The sequence below is a fragment of the Antechinus flavipes genome, chromosome 6 (genome assembly GCF_016432865.1).
Source record: "Antechinus flavipes isolate AdamAnt ecotype Samford, QLD, Australia chromosome 6, AdamAnt_v2, whole genome shotgun sequence".
Lineage (NCBI taxonomy): Eukaryota > Metazoa > Chordata > Mammalia > Dasyuromorphia > Dasyuridae > Antechinus > Antechinus flavipes.
In genome coordinates this window covers 187,848,501-187,871,427 of record NC_067403.1, presented here as the reverse complement: position 1 = coordinate 187,871,427, position 22,927 = coordinate 187,848,501, and the positions used below count along the sequence as shown (strand labels likewise).

The 22,927-nt window shown below is 41.1% G+C and overlaps 1 protein-coding gene across 1 annotated transcript in view; it reads right to left on the bottom strand.

Moving 5' to 3' along the window:
• Nucleotides 1–21,842, bottom strand: part of MAN2B2 (mannosidase alpha class 2B member 2) — a 77,581-nt gene extending 55,739 nt beyond the window's left edge. The window contains exons 1-5 of the mRNA XM_051965825.1: nt 21,667–21,842; nt 16,649–16,795; nt 12,790–12,895; nt 5,855–6,027; nt 4,131–4,246 (exon numbers count right to left, since the gene is read on the bottom strand). Of these exons, the coding sequence (XP_051821785.1) occupies nt 4,131–4,246; nt 5,855–6,027; nt 12,790–12,895; nt 16,649–16,795; nt 21,667–21,825 (701 nt within the window). The 5' untranslated portion in view covers nt 21,826–21,842. The remainder of the gene's footprint in view (nt 1–4,130; nt 4,247–5,854; nt 6,028–12,789; nt 12,896–16,648; nt 16,796–21,666) is intronic.
• Between the last annotated feature and the right edge of the window lie 1,085 nt (nt 21,843–22,927).

Sequence of the window (22,927 nt, the reverse complement as noted above, 5' to 3'; positions counted from 1 at the left end):
AAATAGCAGTATTTGCTCTCAGCTCAGTGGCAATGAAAAGTAGCCTGTAGCTACTGAGATTTCTTCCGTAGAAGAAAAACACACACATACACACACGGAGAGAGAGCACAAGCACAAATACATGTGCATGTACATACATAAACACGTGCATGTATACAGAGATGCACATAGATACCCACGTATTCAGAATTGTCATTTGAGAGGTGGGAAGCCTTCTCCCTCCAAAGAGCACCACTTGTGGACCAGGTGGTAACCCAGGAGACAACACCTAAGCCCCCAGTGCTGGTAACAGCTTCTCTCGTTTCTTTAGTGCTGTCCCACAACATGGGTGACTTGTTAGGGAAAGGAGTAGGCTGGGGCTGCAGCCAGAAGCTGTGGGCCTGCCACTCACCGGCTCTGGGTCCAATGTCAAATTTTCACCTAACCCTTTCAGAATTAGCCCAGAGAACAGAATCACAGAGTTGGAGCTGGCCTTTTCCCCAACTGTAAAACAGGACTAATAACGTTTTAATCTACCTCCCTCACTGAGCTGTTAGGAGGAGAATATTTCATCCATTTTAAAATGCTACATAAATGTGAGATATTTTTAAGAGAGTAATGTAAGACTGTGAGAGAGAAAACATGGTGTAGTCGCAGGGGTCCTCAGACTTTTTAAATAGGGCCAGTTCACTGTCCCTCAGACTGTTGGAGGGCCGGACTATAGTAAAAACAAAAACTTTGTTTTGTGGGCCTTTAAATAAAGAACCTTCATAGCCCTGGGTGAGGGGGATAAATGTCCTCAGCTGCTGCATCTGGCCGCAGCCGAAGTTTGAGGATCCCTGGATAGTGGATGGAATCAACCTGGGATCCAGGAAACCTGAATATAAGGCAGTGCCATCCTGAGCAAGACATTTAACTTCTTGAACCTCCCAGGGCTCTCAGCACTCTCTAACACCAGAAGCTGCTGATCTGCACTGGTAGGGAGTGTTTCTTCGGGGATTTTACCAATGAAATCCCAGGTCCAGAGCATCTTCTGCCTCCCTGCCATCACCCATCAGAGCACCACGGATACACCGGGGAAGTCTCACACAAGTTTCCTTTCAATGGTCCTGGGACATGAGTCACGCGGGGCTGACTCGGCTTATACGTGGTGTGTCTTTAAGAGCTGGGACTGTTTCCCCAGCCTCTAGCACATGTTTGGCACATAGTCAATGCTCCATGAAGGCTTGACTCACTGGAAGGAGGGAGGAAGGGTTTATTTAGAAAACAAGCAATCAGCTAAAACAGAAGTTCCTGAACAGTGGAGCAGACAGTGAGGGGCAGTAAACTGAGGCTGGTGGTGGAGTTAGGGGACCGATCCCAGCTCAACTACTGACTACTTATGTGACTGCCTAAGTCTCTTCACTTACTAGTTTCGTAAGATGTAAAATGAAGACACTGGAGTAGATGAGACGTGTCTGCCACTGCAGACATGGGAGCCCCAACATTCCCCAGGGCCATGGGATTCAGATGGAACGATAGATGAAAACAGATGAGTCGCCTGTTTCCCTTTGAGACCGACCTCTGAGATCACCCCAGGATGGCCAGGGTTCGTGCCATCTGAAGCAGTATTTTGAAGGACCCGACCTTGGGAAGGCTGAATGTGACCACAGCTGTTTTTTCCCTTGGCAGTGTGGGGTGAGGTGGGGGATAATATACAGAGCTATGCTTTGCATGGGATTGCAGTACACAGTGGGCACTGAAGGAACAAATGCATGACCTCTGGGCTTTGCTTCTTTTGTTCTGACCTGCTTTTTTGAAGGAAGAAAGCTGAGGGAAAACTAGAAAAAAATTTGGATATGGAATCAGAAAGCCTGAGTCTGAATTTTCTTTCTAGCATTTATTAGCTGAATGCTCAGATAAGTTATTTAAATTACTTATCTAAGTGTTTGGAAGCTTATAAATGGGAATAATAACAACAAATACTATTGGCATAATGCTTTAAAGTTTACAAAATACATCCTAACAACCCTGTGAAATAGGTAGTCCTAAGTATTATTATTTTCATTTTACAGAAAAGAAAACTGAGGCTCAGAGACACTGACTTGGCCATTCTTTCACACCCAATTAAGTGCAGGATCTGAATCCAGCCCTCCAGACTTTTATCCTATCTACCCCATAAAGCTGCTGTGATAAAAATGTTTTATAAATTCTCCAATGCATTGGAAATGCATTGGAAATGCATTGGAAATGTTAATTATATTGCAGGCACATTTCTTTGGTATTGTTGAAAGTTTAAAAAAAAAAAGTTTCCCTTGTGTTCTATAATCTCTATAAAAATCCATAGAGGCAGACTTTGGACAGAAAATGCCATCTGCATCCAGAAAAAGACTGATATGTAAGAAGACTGAATGTAAATCAACACATGCTATGTTCACTTCTTTTTTCTGTGTTTTTTTTTTTAATCTCCCCCATGATTTTTCTCTTTTGCTCTGATTTTTCTCTCCCAACATGATTCATAAAGCAATGTGTGTAAAAAATAAATTAAAAAAAACCCAAAACTCCATGGAGGTCACATGCACTCCAAAGTCCTATGTGAAGGCAAGATGTTCTTGGAATAGTGCTAATTACATGCAGTTATATACATACACATACGTACAGTTTATATGTATGTTTCCAAACATTCAGGACATAAAAAAATGAAAATGTGTGTATGTGTATGTACATGCATGCATAATGCAAACCCATATATGTATATGTATAGTGTCTCCCCCTATTAACTGTAAGCTTCTTGAGGGGAGGAAGAGAGTGTTTCATTTTTGTATTTCCAGCAATTTCATGGCATTGCTCACTGGCACACAAATGCAATATTGATATTGTTTAACAGTACATCTGACTTGATTTTAGAGAGGCCTGAAGAGACTTACATGAACTGATGCTAAGTGAAATGAGCAGAAACAAGAGATAACTGTACATGGCAACAAGAAGACTATATTGATGATCATTTCTGCTGGATGTGGCTCTCTTCAACAATGACATGATTCAGACCAATTCCAGTGGTCTTGTGATGAAGAGAGCCATCTGCATCCAGAGAGAGCACTGTGGGAACTGAGTGTGGACCACAGCATAGCATTTTAACTCTTTTTGTTGTTGTTCATTTGCATTTTGTTTTCTTATTCATTTTCTTTCCTTTTTGATTTGATCTATCTTGTGCAGCAAGATAATTGTACGAATATGTTTATATTCGGAACTAACATTTTAACATGTGTAACATATACTGGATCACTTGCCATCTAGGGGAGGGAGTTTGGGGGAAGGAAGGGAAAATTTGGAACACAAGGATCAATGTTGACAAATTATCCATGCATATGTTTTGAAAACAAAAAGCTTTAATAATTAAAAACAAAATACCTCAGACTACATCACTCCCTTGCCCAATAAATTCTAGTTTATCCCCCCAGCATTTAATAAAGTATCTGGTAAATATCTGCAGACTGATTGAAAAAAGTGTGTGTGTGTGTGTGTGGGGGGGTGTCTTAATGGACTATAAGCTCACCAAAAATCAACACTGTGAAATGAAAGCCAACAATGACCTTAGGCTACACTAAGAGAGATGTAGCTTCCAGCAATGTGCTCAGTCTCTTTTGAAAGTATGGTGTTTAATTCCAGAAGCCAGGCTAGGAAGGGCTAATTAACTGGAGAACATCAAGAAGAGGACAATCAAGATAAAGAATTTCAAGCTCAGGCCATAAGAAACTAACATTCAAAAGGAGGGGACATGGGTAAGTGAAGAAAATATTTAAATGGCCAGCACCTAGAAGATCAGGCTTGTCTTGCTCGGCTCCAACCAGGAGAGAGAGGTGGAAAACGGGGTAGACTTGGATTTGATGTCAGGAAGAACATTGCAACAATCAGAGACACACAAAAGTCAGATGGGCTGCCTTGGCAGCCAGCGGTTTCTACCTCCCAGGAAGACTCTGAGCAAAGGCTGGGTGGCCACTGCTGGGACCTAGTGCAGCTGAGGGACCGCCCTTCAGCTCCGAGTTAGACTAGATGGCTTTGTTCGTGGGAACCAACCCGACATTCTGGGATTCTAACACAGCTGGCAGACCGCCATGTCAGACACTAAAAGTAACCAATGCACAGGTACCAAGGGGAAGAAACGCACCTACCTGTTAGAAAAAGGGAGGGAGGAAGGGGTGCAGTAGCTGTATTGGTCCATAACATGAGTGAAGATTTCCTGACTTTCAGCCAGAGAGGGAGACCCTCGCCACACAAACTGCAGCTTCTGCAACACAGAATAAGGTCATTGATGAGGGAGCAATCAGAAGCCTAACAGAGAACAGAAGCCAAAGAATAACAATAATACAAACTGTGTCTTTGTAGGAAGAACACCATAGACACACTGTGGGGTAAAGCACAGAAAGAAGAGATTGAGCTTTGGGGTTTCCAGTCTTAAAAAATAATCTAGAAAGTAGAAGATACAATCAGAGCATCCGTTTTCTGCCCAGGCACAAAAGGTTCTACGAAGGTTAGGTAGCATGCCAAGGATGCTCTTGAAAAAGTTGGTATTTCTGCAGGCCCAAGTGCAATACATACACTATCTTATTTGGGACTTAGAATAAACTTCATGAGAAGTTGCAGATTAGCGAGCTGATGTCCAGAGAAATAAAATGATCTCCCCAAGTCAAATAACTAAGTTATAATAGAGTTGTTGCCAATGATTCCTAGAGAAGCACCTGGGTCTCTACTTGGTCACTGACTGTAGACTATCGCTGTCTGCACAGAGTTTGCAGCCTGAATTCTGCATCTGATTCCATGCCACACAAAAAAAGCTATTTTTCCAATCTGGATGACCCCCAATACTGATAATAACAATGACACTAGTTAACATTTCTATAGCACTTCAGAGATAAAAAATGCTTTATGTCTTTTATATGTGTGTGTGTATACATATACATACAGACATACACACACACATATAATTAAGCCTCACAGTACTGTAAAGTAGATAGTATGGGCCTTATTATACCCATTGTACAGATGAGGAAATGGAGATTCAGAGGGATAATGGGACCTTTTAATGGTTACATCATTCATTCAACAAACATTTATTAAGTGCCTGCTAGATGTCATGCATTATGTTAAGTGCTAGGGCTACAAAAAGAGACAGAAGATAGTCCCCTACCCTCAAGCAATTTACAATCTAATGACAACTCATATTTATATAGTATTTAAAAATATATAATTACTCCATCAGTCAACAAGCATTTGTAAGTACCTACCATATGCCAGGCACTGGTCTAAGTGAAGAGTAGGCAAAAATAAAAATGAAATATTCTCTATCCTCAAGAAGCTTATAGTCTATTCTTTATAATCTAAATATAAAAATAAAAATAAAGTAATTGTGGTGGGAAAGGCACTAGGAGATAGGCGTAAGCAAAGGGCTCAAAGAGAGTCACTTGGGTGAAATTTGAAAGAAACTAGAGATTGTAAGAGGTGGAGATTAGGCATGATGGGATAAGCAATGCTAAGGCTCAAGAAGGCAAACGTGGATGAATTGCAGAATGCAAGAATAATGAATAAGTGCACAGTAAACTTGGAAACTGAAGTTGGAACCAGGTTGTGAAGGGTCTGGAATACCAGACAGTCTGTGCTCGGCCCTAGAGGTAAAGAGTAAGTATGGCCAAGGTCACAGAAGAGAAGAAAACTGAAACCCAAGGCTTGCCCAGAGTCCTGCAGCAGCTTTGCGAGGGGAGCCAGGACTCAGCCTTCACTCCTACAACACCAAGTCCAGGGCTCCTTCCGGCAGCTTTCAGCCCCTTGTGGTTTATATTCCAGGAACACCAGGTAAGACAGAAGTAGCAAAATGAGCCCCCGGACTCTGCAATGTTACCTTGGCTTTCTGCATGTCCTCTTTTAGGTCATAGTCAATCCGGGAAATGAGGTGGGCGTTGAAGCCGGCCAGGGAGAACAAGGTCGGCGTGGCGGCGGAGGCTCCAAAGGGATCGACGTGCCAGGAGAACTGAGGTCTCACCCCAAAAGTTTCATACAAGAAGCCATGTCCTTCTGCAACGGCAAGGCAGATTGTGCAACGTGAGCATGCTGGCCCCTTTACAAAAGTGTCAGAAGCTGGGCCAGAGAAGCAGGTCCGAGATGGATTCTGGTTTCCTCTGTCGGCTAGCCACACATCAAAAGCACTTAAGGAAGGTTTAGCATGGGGATAGTAAGGCAGCAAATCCCAAAGAGATTACCTTCGGCTTCTAAGTATGAACAGGGATTTTTTTTCTTGATTATTTCTGACTAACTAAAACAATTAACAACCCAGTGGTTTAAAGCAGAAGTGGGATCTTCAGATTTTTAAGCCAGAATCTCACAAGCTCAGACTTGGATGAAAGAACACAGAACGTTCTCCTATTTTCAGATGAAAGGATGCTAGTGAATAGAAGTAACATAGGAGATGAAAGAATCACAATCTTAAATAAAGAACCATTCCCACCTAATCAGGCAGACAGATCAACAGATTGTAATTAAATGGCACTTAATAAGGATTTGCACTTGGCTTCAGAAAACCAGCTGCACACATCAGACTCCTGCCAATTCTTCAATGCTTCCCTCAGATCCCTTGCAGCAAGCCCTCCTTCCCATACCCCATGAAGAGAATCTCTCCCTCCTCAGAGCTCCTAAAGCCCTTTGTTTACTGTGCTTACAGAAGAGGAAGCATTTTGTGGTGGATAGAAAGCTGGCTTCAGATCCAAGAACTGGATTCGATTCAATTCTACTGGAATTCTAATTCCAACACATTCGCCGTGTGAGCCTGGGAAAGATACTTTTTCACTCTTCTGGATGCCTTCTGAAGGCTTTATGTTTCAGAAAAGGATTGACTTTCATGCTTGGAAGAGGTTTCTTACTGGGAGCTCTCTATACCAAGTAATGCCTTGTATTTTCCCTCTTCTTATTCTTCTAACACACAACACTCAGACCCTTTCCTTACAGGCCTTAGTCCATAATATTTATCTTTATTAGACTTTGCAGGGACTTTGAGGACATGGCATAGACCAGGTTTCATAATATTCCCAGAATCTTAGAGTTGGAATGGACTTTAGTGGGCAAACCATCCAATCTACATCTGGAAGATTTCTCTCCCAAACTTGACAGGGACACCAGCCATTCCATTCATCTCTAACTGCCCCACAGGGCCCTGCCCCATAGAAGGTATATTCAGTAATCATTTGTTACATAAATAAATAATTATTTAAAAAGTTAAGCAGGGATGGTTTCACCTTTGTCTTTGTATTGCCAGCATCTTGCCCCCACGCAGTAGTTTTTAGTTTATGTCTGTGTTTTAGTAAATTTTAAGTTTTAGTAAAAGTTTTAGCTGATTGATGGATAAATTCAGATAGAAGGTGGCAGCCTTAGCACCTAACAACTCTCTCCCTGTTATCTTTCGTAGGGTTGTTTCACATGTATTTTGTGTGCAAGAATCTTGGATTCTTGGATCTTGGATTGCAGGTCCCTCAATTGGATTTTCTCAGAGAAGAAAGACAGTGAACTTTCAGGAAAAATAAATTAATATTTCATCCCTCCCTCCCTCACAATCTTCTGTCTGACCTTTAAAGACTAGTGAGAAATTGCTGAATAATGTCCATGGGGAGACATACTTCAACACTCCATGGCTCTGTAATTTGAGGGATATGAGGAATCTCCCTTCACCTACACAGATCACAGCTTATCCATGTCTTAGAAAAGAGTTTCCTGAATGGATATGGTCAAAAAAGACACCCATATTAGTCACACCATGGGTGAGGAGCCTCTCTTGATTTGAGCTAGGGTGTTTCTGGAACCAAAATCACATCTGAAAGCCAAGCAACTTCACACTTTGACACCTTTACAGTCTGGCAGCATTGCCATGGTTTGTGACTACTGGGTAACCTTTAAGAACTGAGATTCGGGGCAGCTAATTGGTGCAGGGGATAGAGCATCAGCCCTGAAGTCAGGACAATCTGAATTCAAATCTGGCCTCAGACACTTAACACTTCCTGACTGTATGATTCTGGGCAAGTCACTTAACCCCAATTGCCTCAGCAAAACAAACAAACAAAAAACAGCAACTGCGAGTCACCCAACCTTTATCGTGAACCCCTCTTTTTTTCTCTTTCTATACTAATGGTATTTAACATGGGATCTGGAAACTTCATTTTTAAAATATTTTGACTAATATATTTCATTATATTAGTTTTCTCTGCAATTCTGTAATTTTATCTCATGTATTTAAAAATATTATTTTGAGTAAAGGGATTGATTGGACAACACAAAAAATGTCAAAAACTCCTGTACTAAAGTATGGTAGCAGAATCACTAAATGGGAAGTCATGAGATCCAAAGTTTGAGTCTTGGCTTTGTCAACTTACTCATTGGATGATTTGAGGCAAATTACTACTTCAGATTACTATTTAATACAAAGGGGGCTAGATGACCTTTCAGTCTCTTGGTAAGATTTGTTTCAACAATTTTAACACTATTCTAAAATATAATTATGTAATATTATATAATTTATATATTATATTTAATATGTATTACATATGTATATAATATACAACTCCAGTATTTTGAGATGTGATAAACTGCACCTAGTTTTTTTAGTTAAGTGGTGTTGAACTATTGGTTGAAATAAGGGACTTTTGATATTATCAAAAGCCTCCAGATTCAATTAGATACCATGCCAATTGAAAAACTGAAGGCTGAAATCCATAACAATCAAGATACCCTGCATTTTCTAGGGATTACTCTGCCTCAGATACTTAATACCTATGTGACCCTGCGCTTCACTTAACATTAACACAACTTCTGTTCGTCTGCTTCCTCTTCTGTAAAATGGGAATCATAATATCTGCCTACTAGAGGTGTTATGAAGATCAAAGGTTTAACACTTTAGAAACCTTAAGATGGTGATGAATGATAGTTATCATTATTATATTGTTGTTGTAGAACTAGAAAGTGACACAGCTTTCTATCTGTGTCAGAATATGAACATCTGTCTCCTAATGTCAAACTTGAATCACTGATGATCAGAAGTAGGAAAGAAAAAACAAACAAAAAACAACTGACTTAGTAAAAGGAAACAGAATTAAAGAAGGAAAGAGAACTGCTTAAGAGCACAGTGCAAGCTTTAAGCAGAGGCCAGCTGAGTCCTCCCTTGGAATACTTTGTTTCTTCCCATTGCTTAATTTTTTTTAATTGATTTTTTTTTCTTTATGTCAAAAAAATTTCCAAGTATACTCTATTCTGTCCCACCCCTTAAAAGAAAGATTTAAAAAGAGAAATATAGAAGTTTGGCAAAACTAATCAACATATCTACTGTGCCTGTGAGTATGTGAAATGCCTCACACCCATAGTCCCCTAATTCTGGAATGGAAGATAAGAGGTACCTCTCCTTAATTTTTCAGGGGACAAAACTAGGACATTATTAATAATTATAAGCTTATATATCCAAAGGGCTATAAAAGAGTGCAAACTCTTTGATCTAGCAGTCTCACTGCTGGATCTGTATCCCAAAGAAATCATAAAAGAGGGAAAAGGAACCACATGTGCAAAAATATTTGTAGCAGCCCTCTTTGTGGGGGCAAGGAATTGGATATTGATTGAATGCCCATCAATTGGAGAATGGCTGAATAAGTTGTGACATATGAAGATAATGAAATACTATTGTTCTATAAGAAATGACAAGAAGGCTAATTTCAGAAAAATCTGGAAAGACTTACATGAACTGATGCTAGGTAAAGTGAACCAAGAGAACATTGTATGTAGCCATAACAAGATTGTGTGGCCAGTTGTGATGGACGTGGCAATTCCAATAGACTTGGGATGGAAAGTGCCATCAGCATCTAGAGAGAGAACTATGAAGACTGAATGTGGTTGAAAACCATCTTTGTACATTTTTGGAAAAATAAAATACCATTAAATTGAAAGAGAAAAAAAAGAGAAAAAAAATTAAAAAACTTAAGTTAATGTAAATTTTTTTTAGTTGTATTCATTTTTTCTTATAGTCAACATCTAAATTGTTCTTATAGTCAACAATCTAAATCTAATCTTTCTTACTTCACTCTCCCTCAGTTAATATAAGTTAATTCTTCATATTCATTGTTCTTAGGGAAAAAAAATCACCATAGTCACTATTCTTCACAATGTGATGATAATCACAAACAAAATTTGTTTAGCCATTTCCCATTTGACAGGCATCTACTTTGTTTCCAATTCTTAGCTATCACAAAAAGTGCTGCTCTAAATTTTTTGAGGTACGAGGACACATTCTTATCAATAGTTTCCTTGTAGGTATTATATTATCTTTATATTACAAATGAGGGAACTAAGAGAGAAGTTCAGTGACTTATTTAGCATCAAACATCATCTCAGGCTGGATTTGAACTCAGGCCCTTCTGACACCCAAATCTAGTATTAACACACCACCTAGTCCCTGTCTTCTTGAGCAATCTTTCATTTTTCTTTTTCTGAATTGGCAATTACTATTTGCTTTTCTCCTCTTATACCTCTCCTCACCTTCCATTCATGTTTAAGATTTCCAGATAGTTTTTATTCCTCATCATTTGAGGTCAGTCTGGATGGCACCAACTGGGCCCAAGGCATAAGGCCTCGATTCCAATGAGATCAGCACAACAAGTATTTCTGAAAAGTTCATCACCTGCCTGATACTTTATCTATGTCCTCTGGGGCCCTCACTGAGCAGGGCTGAAATATCTTGATGATAAAGATTGCCTCAGATACTGTAAATTCCTTGGGATTACTCAATGCTACTGGCTTTTTTCTCTACTTCTGTTTTTTTTTTTTTTTTAAACTACTGCCATGTTACTACTGGGCTTATATCCCAAAGAGATATTAAAGAAGGAACAGGGACCTGCATATGCCAAAATGTCTGTGGCTAAAACTGTTTGTAGTGGCCAGAAACTGGAAACTGAACGGATGCCCATTAATTGGAGAATGGTTGGGTATATGAATGTTATGGAATATTATTGTTCTGTAAGGAATGACCAGCAAGATGAATACAGAGAGGACTGGTGAGACTTACATGAACTGATGCTGAGTGAAATGAGCAGAACCAGGAGATCATTATACATGGCAACAATACTATTGACGACCAACTCTGATGGAAATGGCTCTCTTCAACAATGAGAGCATCCAAATCAGTTCTAATTGATCAGTAATGAACAGAACCAGCTACATTCAGCAAAAGGATACTGGAAAATGAGTGTGGACCACAATATAGCATTTACATTCTTTCTGTTATTGTTTGCTTGCATTTTTGTTTCTAAATCTGTGCAGCAAGACAACTGTATAAATATGTATACATATATTGCATTTAACATATACTTTAACATATTTAATGTGTATAGGACTACCTGATGTCTAGGGAACGGGGTGGAGGGAAGCAGGAAAAAAGTTGCAATAGAAGGTTTTGCAAGGATCAATGTTGAAAAATTACCCCTGCATATGTTTTGTCAATAAAAAGCTATTTAAAAAAAAAAAAAAAACTCACTGCCAGCAACAAAGAGTTAACAATTAACTGGAGTTTAGTCTGAAATCCCTGAGAAACTTCTGGAGATAGGAAGAGTAAAAAAGTTCTTGAATTATGTCTTGGATGTTATCTACCAGGCCAAGCCATCAACATTTATTTAATCCCAAAAATTCAGCTACAGAAGTTAAAAGCAGCATGAATGCTTGAAGAATGGGAAGGTAATATGGAAATCACATTTACAGTTGAAGAAACTTGAGACCCAAAGAGGAAGTCATTCTAGCCCAGCCCAATGTCCTTCCACCAGGACTGTGTTGTCTCTTTTCCTTCTATGGAATCCCCAAGATACCATTTATAAAATCACAGAATTTAAGGAGAGAAACATCCTAGAATGTAAACTGTCAGAGCTGGAAAAAATCTTGGAATTCCAAAACGTTAGCACTAGAACAGGGCTTAGGACATAAAACAAAGACTATTAAAATGGGAAGGTAGCTCAGAACAGTGTTCAAACTGCAAGAGACCTGAAGGACATATCATCCTCGCCACTCATATTGTAAATCAGGCAGCAGATGCTCAGAGACACTTGGTCTAAAGTTACACAGCTAGTTTGTTGTAGAGCCCAGTATTAAGCCAAAGTCTCCATCTTTCAGTTCAAGGCTCTTGTCATGGCCCTGCCCAGCTGAAGCAGCAAAGCATCCTGAGGAAGAGCTAGGACACTGAGTACCAGAAAAATCAAACCACCTCCATTCCCTCAGACCCTAATAAAGATGGCCAAGGAGCTTGAGCCCAAGAGGCCGGGCTGAGACCAACACACCTGTTTCCAGTTCAGCTCCCACAATCCCCCCTGTGGAGAAGGAGCCCACCTTCCTCACCATAACCAGCAACAACTGTCCCCCACAGGCAGATAGGATTATCCTGGGATGCAGAGGGGTCACTGCTCCTGCTGGTGCTACACCACTGGTCAGTGGCCCAGAATAAAAGTATTTGCCACCCTCTGGTGACATTGTTCAATGTTGTAACATGAAGAACAGAGAGGATTTTATTAGTGGAAATGACATTTAAAAAGAGGTATCACTGTCTGCTGTACTTTAAGGATGGGGGGGAGGCTTTCCATCTGAATTGTAGCTGATATCTCTCATCCATATTATTTTCCCCATTAGAATGTGAGCTCCTGGTGGGGCAGAGACTTTCTTACTTTTCCCTTTGTATCCCCAGTGCACAGTGCTTTGCACACAGTAAGTACTTCAAAAATGCTTCATTCATTCATTCAATGAGTCATTACTAAATGGGTAAAGAAAACAAACCTGTTAATTGTAAAATCTGATCATCAATGTGGGTCACTGCTTCGTCGTGCATTACCTGGCCTCCGATAATAAATTCCAGTCGTCCTTCTTTCACTAACTGATGGACCTTTGATAATAAAAAAAACAAATAATTCCATTAACAATCTAGTCGATAATCAGACTAGAAAACATTTACTCAGCAAGTATGAGTTTTAAGGGTTTGGTTTCAATCTCTGGAGCCACATGAACAGGGAGTAGCAGACTGGAGGCAAGCCTGAAGACCCGGGCTCCCTCATCTAGCAGATGCACCACACTGGTCAAAGGGCACCTCCCTACTTCAGCCAGTGCTGCCCTGAGCGATAAGTCCCTCCCCCACTTGGGGAATCAGTTTATTCTCATCTACAAAATGCCCATCTTGACCCAGAGGATAGCTAAGGTCTCCTGCTTTGTCATTCTATGAATTAAAGCTTAAGTCTCATTACCTAGTATATGTAACTTATACTCTTGAACTTCAGTTTCCTCATATTTATTTAATTTATTTATTTATTAAGTAATACTATGTGCTAGGCACTGTACAAATATTTTATCATTAGATCCTCACAAAAGCCCTCTGAGGTAGATGTTATTAATCTCCAACAGCTTGGGAAACTTGAGGCAGACAGTAGTTAAGTGACTTGCCCAAGTTCAAACAGCCACCAAATATCTGAGGCAATTCCTGCCCTCCATTAGACTGTAAGTTCCTAGAGAGCAGGGATTATCTTTGTCCTTGTCTCTCCAGTGCTCAGCATAGTTCCAGACACATAGTAGGTACTTAATAAATACTTATTGACTATCTGACCTCCAGGCAGTACTTTTCCTTTTTTCTTTTTTGCTTTTCCTTTAAAAATGTTATTTTGTTACTTTTTTCCAATTAACATTCATTTTCTCTCCTTTCCACTGAAGAGACAGAGACAGAAAGAGACAGAGACAGAAGAGAGACAAAGAGAGAAAGAGATAAGAGACAGAAGACAGAGACAAATTCAAAGAGAATCAGAGAGAGAGACAGAGACAGAGAGAGAAACAAAAAGTGACAGAGAAAGTGACAGAGAGAGACAAAGAGACAGAGAAAAACAGAAACAGAGAGAAAGAGAAAGGGAAAAGGAAAAGGAAAGGGAGGGAAGGAGAAGAGGGAAGAATTAAGGCAGGGAGGAAGAGAAAAAGAGAAACAAAGAGAGCTAGACAGAGAAACAAAGAGAGACAGAGACAAACAGAGAAAGAGAGACAGAGACAGAGAGAGAGTGCACAAATCTGAACCTTGTTCATGTTCAATAATGAATGTCTTTACCTCAAGTGTCTCTGTTCTCAGGAAGGAGGCCGATATACTTTTATCTTTAGTCCTCTGTTATTATGGTTGGTCACTGCATTGATGAAAGTCCCAAGTACTTTAAAGTTGTTTTTCTTTATAAGGTCATTGTATATTCATTGTCCTGGTTCTGCTCACTTCTCTCTTCCTCAGTTGATTTTAGTCTTTCTAGTTTTCTCTGGTCCTGTCTAGTTATTTTTCACAGCACAATGATGTTCCAATACATCAGCATACCATAATCTGCCTGGAGGGCATGTTCCTTAATTTCCAGTTCTTTGCCAACACAAAAGTTGCAATGAATCAGTGCTTTTCAAAATATAAAGCAAATATTCTCTCAGCAGGTTGGGAGGATTCTCCCCACCTTCCAGAAGAGGAAACGGAAGCTCCTAGAGAATTGATTTGCAAAGCCAATCAGAAGCACAGCCTCCTGTCTCCTGTCTCCCAGCCATTTGCTAAAAAACTAATTTTAAGATGACATGGTATTCCTGTCCTGGAGTGGCACAGATACCATTTTAGCTGCTAGGACAAAAGTGCCATAAGCAGGGCTGTGCTACCCTAACCCGCAATGACGATGGTCAGCTCAATGGAGGAGGCAAAAAAGCTGATCTGAGAGTCTGGAGAAAGCTAAGGAAGGCACCAGCCTCTCTCTTAATTAAAGGGAACCTGAAGGAAGGGCCCAGAAATCTGGCTCATTAGAGAGTTCTTTCTTAAAGAACCTTTTTCTGCTCTACCTCCAGAAGTTTCCTGAGATTTTTACAAAATAGAAAGAAGTTACGATTTTCCCTGTGATTTTACAGATGAGGAGATGAGGTATGGAAAGGTTAAATGACTTGCCCTGGATCACATAACTCTCTGGGATGGGATGTGACTTTAGCAACACTTGTCCTCATGGCACGTAGCTTCTCCCAGGGCAAGTCACTCGGCTGAGCCTCAGTATAACTCCTGCAACAGGATAAGAATCCTTGCACTGCCCACCTCACCTGGCTTTTAGGTGGCAGGCACTCTGCAAGCCATTGAGCAATGCAGAAATATGAGCTGTTATTATTATTTTTTTTAAATACAGAGGGTGGAGACCATGTCTTATTGATCCTTTCATTTCTCCCAGCACCTAACCCACTGCTCTGCACAGATCAGCACTCAAGAAAAGTCCAGATTGTTTTATATATATAATGACACAGCTTGGCCTTCTCAGCCATTTGCTGAGCCTTCTGCTTCACCCAGAACCCAAAAGCTAGGGCTCAAAAAGTCTCTGGGGATCATTTCATTGACCCTTCCATCAGGCAGACTAGGAATCTGATATTCCGGAAAGGGAAACGACGGGGCCAAGCTCGCATAGCCAGGAAGTGTCAGAGCTGGGATTTGTCCAAGGTCCCACACAGAGAAGTAGTCTACCCATGAAGCATTCCCTCTAAAGTTCTCAACCTTGTTTCTTCACCCTTAAATTAATGGGTTGAGCGCAATGTCATTTACTTAGAATGCTATAAGGAAAAAGAATAGGTGAAATGAGCAGAACCAGGAGATCATTATATACCTCAATAACAATACTGTTTGAGGATGTATTCTGATGGAAGTGGATCTCTTCGATAAAGAGAGCTTTAATTGATCAAAAATGGACAGAAGCAGCTACATCCAAAGAAAGAACATTGGGAAATGAATATAAACTGCTTGCATTTTTGTTTTTCTTCCCAGATTATTTATACCTTCTGAATCCAATTCTCCCTGTGCAACAAGAAAACTGTTCGCTTCTGCACACATATATTGTATCTAGGATATACTGTAACCTATTCAACATGTAAAGAACTGCTTGCCATCTGGGGGAGGGGGTGGAGAGAGGGAGGGGAAAAATCGGAACAGAAGTGAATGCAAGGGATAATGCTGTAAAAAATTACCCTGGCATGTGTTCTATCAATAAAAAGTTATTTAAAAAAAAGAAGAATTTTCTTGGCAAAGGAAAAAAAAGGAAAAAGAATAGGCCCCAGGCCTGGAATTTCACTGGCATCAAAGTCTCCTGATTGGAGTTACTGTCAACTCGTGCAGATGAATACCTTCTCTGTAACTTGTAGTGTTAGAGAAATATCTAGATTTCCAGTTTATGAAAGGAACTGAACTTGAAACTAGGTCCTCCAAGCTTTATCTTTATTTACTAACTCCTTGGGACCTCTCAAGTTCTCTTAAGAAATACTGACCTGATCTCATCTACAAACAATAAAAAAGCCATAATGTTATTTAGCTTCACCCTACAGATAAGGACCAGGAGACACAGTTGTTTCACAATGTTAGTGCAAATATCATAGTAAAATTTCCTAATGGGGCTATTAGCCAGAATTAGAATTCTAAACAATTCAGAGAAAATGCAAACCACATTTATCAAAAGAAGAAATAGCAGATCAGATTTAACAGCAGATCAGTGGTCCTTTGAGTACTTTTACAATGCTCTTTGGTTGAATGTGGTTTCCTTTTCCTCTGAATGTTGCAGTATCCATTCAGAAAGCCTTTTTTAGCTCCCACCACAGTAATTAATAAATCAAACACAATCACCTGCTGTTTCTGGGTGTCTGTGGCCACTGTGCTCCACCAGAGCCGGAAGAATTCTTGTTCAACAGCAATAAATTTGCGCTGCTTCCCTCTGCTTAGTTCCTCCGTCACAGAAGTGTAGACATTGGCTGCATAGGCTTGCATGCTCTCCTGCAGAATGAGAGGGAAGTGGAGCATGAAAGGGGAAATGGGAAATGACCGTCTATGAATTACACAAACATGATTTAAAACAGGGCATGTTGGCTTGATGCCAGAGCAAGGAGATGACCCCTTTCCCAAAATGGACAACTGGCCATGAAATCAGCTGCTAGAGTTCTATAAGTTCTAATACAAGCATATCCAAGAACTAGGCAAAAACTAAGATGGGACTTGCTATTAAGCCAAAAACATCACTGATTTGATAGCACAAAATTGTCATTACCCAGCCCTCTAGTTTTCTCTCTGCCCAAGGCAAACAATTTGTACACCACAGGGCTATCTCGGGTAAATACAAAAATTGACAGCTACTTAGGGAGTGGGCTCCACAGAACCTCCCTGCTCTGTACCACTGAAATCTCCCAGGGCTGTTTTCCCTACTTCCAATGCAATCAGTTTTACAGCTTCCATACAGCAACATCAGCCCAAAGGCTGATCCCAGGCAAATCCAGCCCAGTGTCTGAGTGCTTTTATCTGCAGCCAGACTCAGGGTAATAGAAGGCTGGTGCCCTCATCAGGACTATTTTCAGTAGTGATTTCCCTTCCGTGTTCAGGGCAGTTCAGCTGTGGTTTCACAGGAAAAGGAATGTAAAAAAGAATTATCAACAAAGGGGCAGCTAGGTGGAGAAGTGGATCTTGGAGTCGGATCTGAATTCAAATTACCACATATCTGCTATGTGACTTTGGGCCATACCCACACAGAGGAAAAAAATAAGAAAAAATAAGGAAAAAAAAATATCATTAGAGAGAGGCAACTGAAAAGAAGCTGGGTGAAATCCAGAGCAAGAAAAAGGGGCAACAATAGAAAGTTTGTATGCTCCAAAGGACAATATTAAACATGTCCAAGAGATGAAGAAGGCTTCCAGAAAATTGGATGAATTCTTTATGGCAGATTTACTAGAGGCCAAAAAGACAGTTATAGAAGATCTGAGAGCAAGGTTGCCATCTGCATTGTTGAAGGAAGTGTCCATATCAGTGATAAGGTGATTGATGCAACAAAGCATGGGAGCAAATACATTTCAGAAATACAAAGCAAAGCAATATGTGAGCAAAGAGGACAGAGGTTGTTGTTAATTAGAGTGAGATTTCTGAAGGAGGGTATTTAAGGAGAGTTTTAAATAAGAACTAAGTTTAGCAGTACATTCCAGACTCCAGGTTAGTGGGATTTTGAAAGCAAGATCTTGGATGTCAAATCCTGAATTGTTCTGAGTGGACCATGCAGCCTCCAAATGCCAGCTGAGAGCCCAGAAAATAGGGCAGGACTAGAGATGCAGATCTGGGAGTTACTATCATAAGAGGTAGTAGCTAAAACCAAGAGAGTGAATACAATTAACAAGATAGGAAGTGCAGATAGAAGTGAAAGGGCCTATGGAAAGTTATGAGGGGAACTGAATTAAGAGTTGAGAAGAAGATGAGAAAGTAGTGGTAGTTTTGGTTTTTTTTTTGTTTTTTTTTTTTTTGAAATGTTGAAGGAATGAATAGGGAGGAGAACAGGGAAGTTGTAATACCTCTGAAGCTGAGGAGGTAGAGAAAATCCAGTGTAATCACAAGTCAGAAGCAGAGAAAAAAAGGACTGAAAAAGGCCCCTGATTCTGTTGATTAGGAGAATCCAGTTGTAAAAGGTCATGGTTTAATATACAATAATAATAAAGGTTGGTTTCTTGTAAAAGCACTTTTAAGCAAAGTACTTTCTATGTTATCTTATTTGAGGTGTTATTATTCTCATTTTACAGATGAAGAAACTGTGACTGATAGTTTAAGATTCTTGTCCAAAGCCACACAGCTATGAAGTATTTGAGGGAAGATTCTTCTTGATTCCATGACCAGCTGCCCAGGAACTATTCTGGAACTATCAAGATATTAAAAGTACTTACAAGACAGTCTTTGGATACATTTTTTGGGCAGACAGGGACTGGAGAGAGGGATAGTTGTGAAAAGCTACACAAGAACTGGACGTGATTAATAGGCTGAAAGAGTTGGGTTAGGCAATGGTGGAAGGAGTATTCATCCCAAGTAAGTCAAGAGATTTTCTCATACTTCATTTTAGTGTAGACATGGCCTTGAGTTCTCAAAGGCAGAAACAGTTCTACCAAAATGAAGATTTCAAGTATATAGTTCTTCTATAGGAATTAGTTTGTTTGTAATGTAAGGGGCCAGCCTAGTTAAAAGTAGCCAGGTTTATCACCAAAGGTCTGACCAGTGGGTAATGACTTCTCAGCCACAGGAATATATCATGTCCATCAAACAACTAGTACTTATTAAACATCCATCAAGGACCAGAAAAGGAAAGGCTGTAATTTGCAATGAACAAAATGGAATTATCCATCCTTAGAAACGATACCAAATATGTATATGTATATGGTATAGCTACCCTAAGAAGTAGAGGGTATAAGTATGGTTAGCCTCATTTGGTAGATGAAGAAACTCAGGTCCAGTGGATAAAGTGATTTGCCCAAGATCATATGAATAATAAGTGATAAAATTGAATCTATAGAATTTAGAGCTGAAGAATATCTTAAATATAGGATGTTAGAGCTGGAAACGACCTTCGCTTACAGAATGTTAGAGCTTAAAGGGATATCATATATCATATAGATATCCAGTTAACCTCTTTCTTTAGAGATAAACCCCAGCATCTTAATTTACCCAGGGTCATGTAGGCAGTAAGTGGCAAAGAAGGGACTCCAATCAAGTCTTTAAATCCATATCTAGTACTTATTCCATGCTGTCTCCCATCCTACAAGTCAGGGATGTAAACAGGGCATATCCAGTGCAAATGAACTCCTGATTGAGGAAAGTAAGTTTATATACATGAAACAAGTAGAAAACAAATATAATATAATCCAGTGTAAGATTGTATAGGAAACAAAGAGGAAATGTCAGTGTGGTATGATGACAAGAATAAAGGAAATCACAGGACCTGAGTTTGAATCTTGGGATCTAGAAGAACTTAAGAGTAGTTTAAACTCAATGGGCTTGTTTTTCAATTGTAAAATGGAGTCCTCTGGACCAGAATAAAAGACTTTGAATGATTTCCAACATGTCTTGCAGCTATAAATTTATGACCAGTCAAGGAGGACTTCTTGGAAGAGATAGGCTCAAAGTGAGACAGACTAATGTGATGGGAAAGACCCCACTTGGAATTCAGGAGATCGATTTTTCCATTACTCATTCTATGACCTTGGACAATTGAATTCACAACTCTGAGCCTCAGTTTTTCTCATCTGTCTATCAAATGTCTTGTACTTGAAGGCCTCTAAGGTCTCTTTCTAACTCTAGAATTGATTCTAAGGGATTCGTCAATCTTCTCTGACAAATCTGAAAGTACCAGAAATCTTTCAGGTGACTCTAGACAAAGATGCTAAGTGAGCTCAGCACACAACCAAAAGGGCCACCTGCAATCAGGTTTGGGCCAACCTCTTAATTCCTACTAGGTCACTTTTGAATGTGTGTTAGATGTTGGAAAATTCACTCTATTTAATGGTCCGTCAGTGACCTTCTAACTTTCCGACCTTTTGGCTAAAGACTGGGTATCCTCAGGGAAACAATCATGTACTCCAAATTGCCAGATGGAGTATATTCTGTTTTAGCCACAGGAGATTCTACAACCATCTTGTTTCAGTACTAGAAGGAGCCTCAAAAAACATCTTTATTTTACATAGATGAAAAATGGATCCAGAAAGCTTTAGAGGATTTTCATAAGATCATACAGCAGAGAAGTGACTATGAGTCAGAGTCCAGGGTTCTGTCCGTTCCACCCCCTGACTATATTTTGACAAGTTCCTGATTCCTCATTTTGACTTTCTGGAGGAGGGGAGAGGTTGGTACAGCAAATCAAGTACTCTGGATCAGAATTAGAAAAAATTCCAAAAGAGGATTCATCCCTGAATTCTGGCAGTGGGGTGGGCTCCAAAATTCCTTACACAGGCAAAGGAGAAGGAACTGTAGATATACTTGTCCTCTACTTCTGAGATTCAAGAAAGCACATATTCTACTTTCTTGGGGACTATGAGGGCAGCTGGAATGTATGTTCTGCTCCTCTTGAAGCATCCAGATGCCCTCTTGTAACACTGAGGAGTTGCCTTTGGAATGTTGGGCTGTCCCCTTTGCATCTCTGGTTGTGATCTTGGAACGCTGACCAGTCCCCCTTTGCAACCCCTGGTTGTCCCCCTGAAGGCTGAGCTGTCCCCCTTGCAACCTCTAGTTGTAATCTTGGAACGCTGAGCTGTCCCCCTTGCAACCTCTGGTTGTCCTCTTCTAACACTGAATTAACTTCTTTGCAACCTCTGGTTGTCCCCCTGAAGGCTGAGCTGTCCCCCTTGCAACACCTGATTGTCCTCCTGAACGCTGAGTTGTTCCCCTTGCAACCTCTGGCTGTGATCTTGGAACGCTGAGCTGCCCTCCTTTGCAACCTCTGGTTGTCCCCCTGAAGGCGGAGCTGTCCCCCTTGCAACACCTGATTGTCCTCCTGAACGCTGAGCTGTCCCCCTTGCAACCTCTGGCTGTGATCTTGGAACGCTGAGCTGCCCTCCTTTGCAACCTCTGGTTGTCCCCCTGAAGGCTGAGCTGTCCCCCTTGCAACACCTGATTGTCCTCCTGAACGCTGAGTTGTTCCCCTTGCAACCTCTGGCTGTGATCTTGGAACGCTGAGTGCCCTCCTTTGCAACCTCTGGTTGTCCCCCTGAAGGCTGAGCTGTCCCCCTTGCAACACCTGATTGTCCCCCTGAACGCTAAGCTGTTCCCCTTGTACCAGGTGGCTGCACCCGTGGAATGTCAGACCCCTGCAGCCTTTAACATTGGCAAACCAGGGACGCGCATCTACCTACCTGGACGGTGTAGACCCAGCCCACGTCCATGTGGCTGTGAGGCACCACGAAGGCCCTCAGACGGCCGGGCTCTCGGCCTCGGAGGCCGTTCGCTCGCGGCGACAACAAAAGCCATAGGGGTAGGAGCCATAGCGGCGGCAGCCAGGCCGGGAGTCTCATCCTGCCGGGACCAGACACCTCCCAGAGAACCGAGGCCGATCCCTGGTACTAGGACTTCCGCCCCCGCCCCCTCACTTTCCCCTCCTTCTGAGGCGGGGCAACTACGGCGAGCCAGAGGGGGCTCGCCTCTCCGAGGAGGCCACAGGAGCGCGCGCGCTTCCCTCAGGCTGGAGTGAGAGGGAAGAAAGGGGAGGGGGGAAGATGAGAGCATTAATTGTGTAATTAATAGTGTAAACAGTGTGTAATTTGCTCATGCAGATAATTACAATTAATAGTGTTCCAGGGACTGTGTAGTTGGTGGAGGAGGAATGTCTTTGAAAACCAGAGGGGGCGGGAGCCTGACACATTGCTACCATGGAGAGTTCCTGATGCTGCGGGGGACGCAAGACCTGCGGGGAGCCTGGTCCTGTGGAAGCTCTCCCGAGCTGGACACATCCCGGCCGCTCCTTCGAGGCCCGAGGGCAAGCACTGAAATTCACAAGAGAAGAAACTGAAGCTGCCCAACGATGGCCATAGTGTGCGAAAGGAGCGCTGCATAAATGCTGTGTGTGTTAAGTTGGAAGAGGTCCAGCACCTGGCTGTCTTAGCTAGAATAAAAACAAGGGGCTCTAATTATTATTGTTGTTGTTATTATCACCACCACCATCATCGTCAATAACAACGACCACAACAGTAATAATAAACACTGACTTTATATAGGGTTTAAAGTTTGCAAAGCTATTTACATATATCGTCTCATTTATTTTTTACAGATGAGAAACCTGAGGCTGAGACATGAGGTAGCTTGACCATGGACACAGTGCTAGTAAGTGGTGGAAACAGTATTTCAACTCATGTCTTTCTGAATTTAAGTCTAATGCTAGCCTAGCTAGCTCTCTACCTTTTCCTCCCCTACCCCCCATGACAAGGATTCCTGTTTCTGTTTCCATTATAATAAACTTCCCCTCCCTTATTCTTGAGGACAAACATCACAGACACAGCCTAAATGCAAAATCTTGGCCCTGGGATTTGACCCCTGCAGAACAAACCTCACTTCCTAAGCTGGGAAATGGCCAGTCGAAAATGATACAAACTAAACACATTCTATCACCTACAGTACATG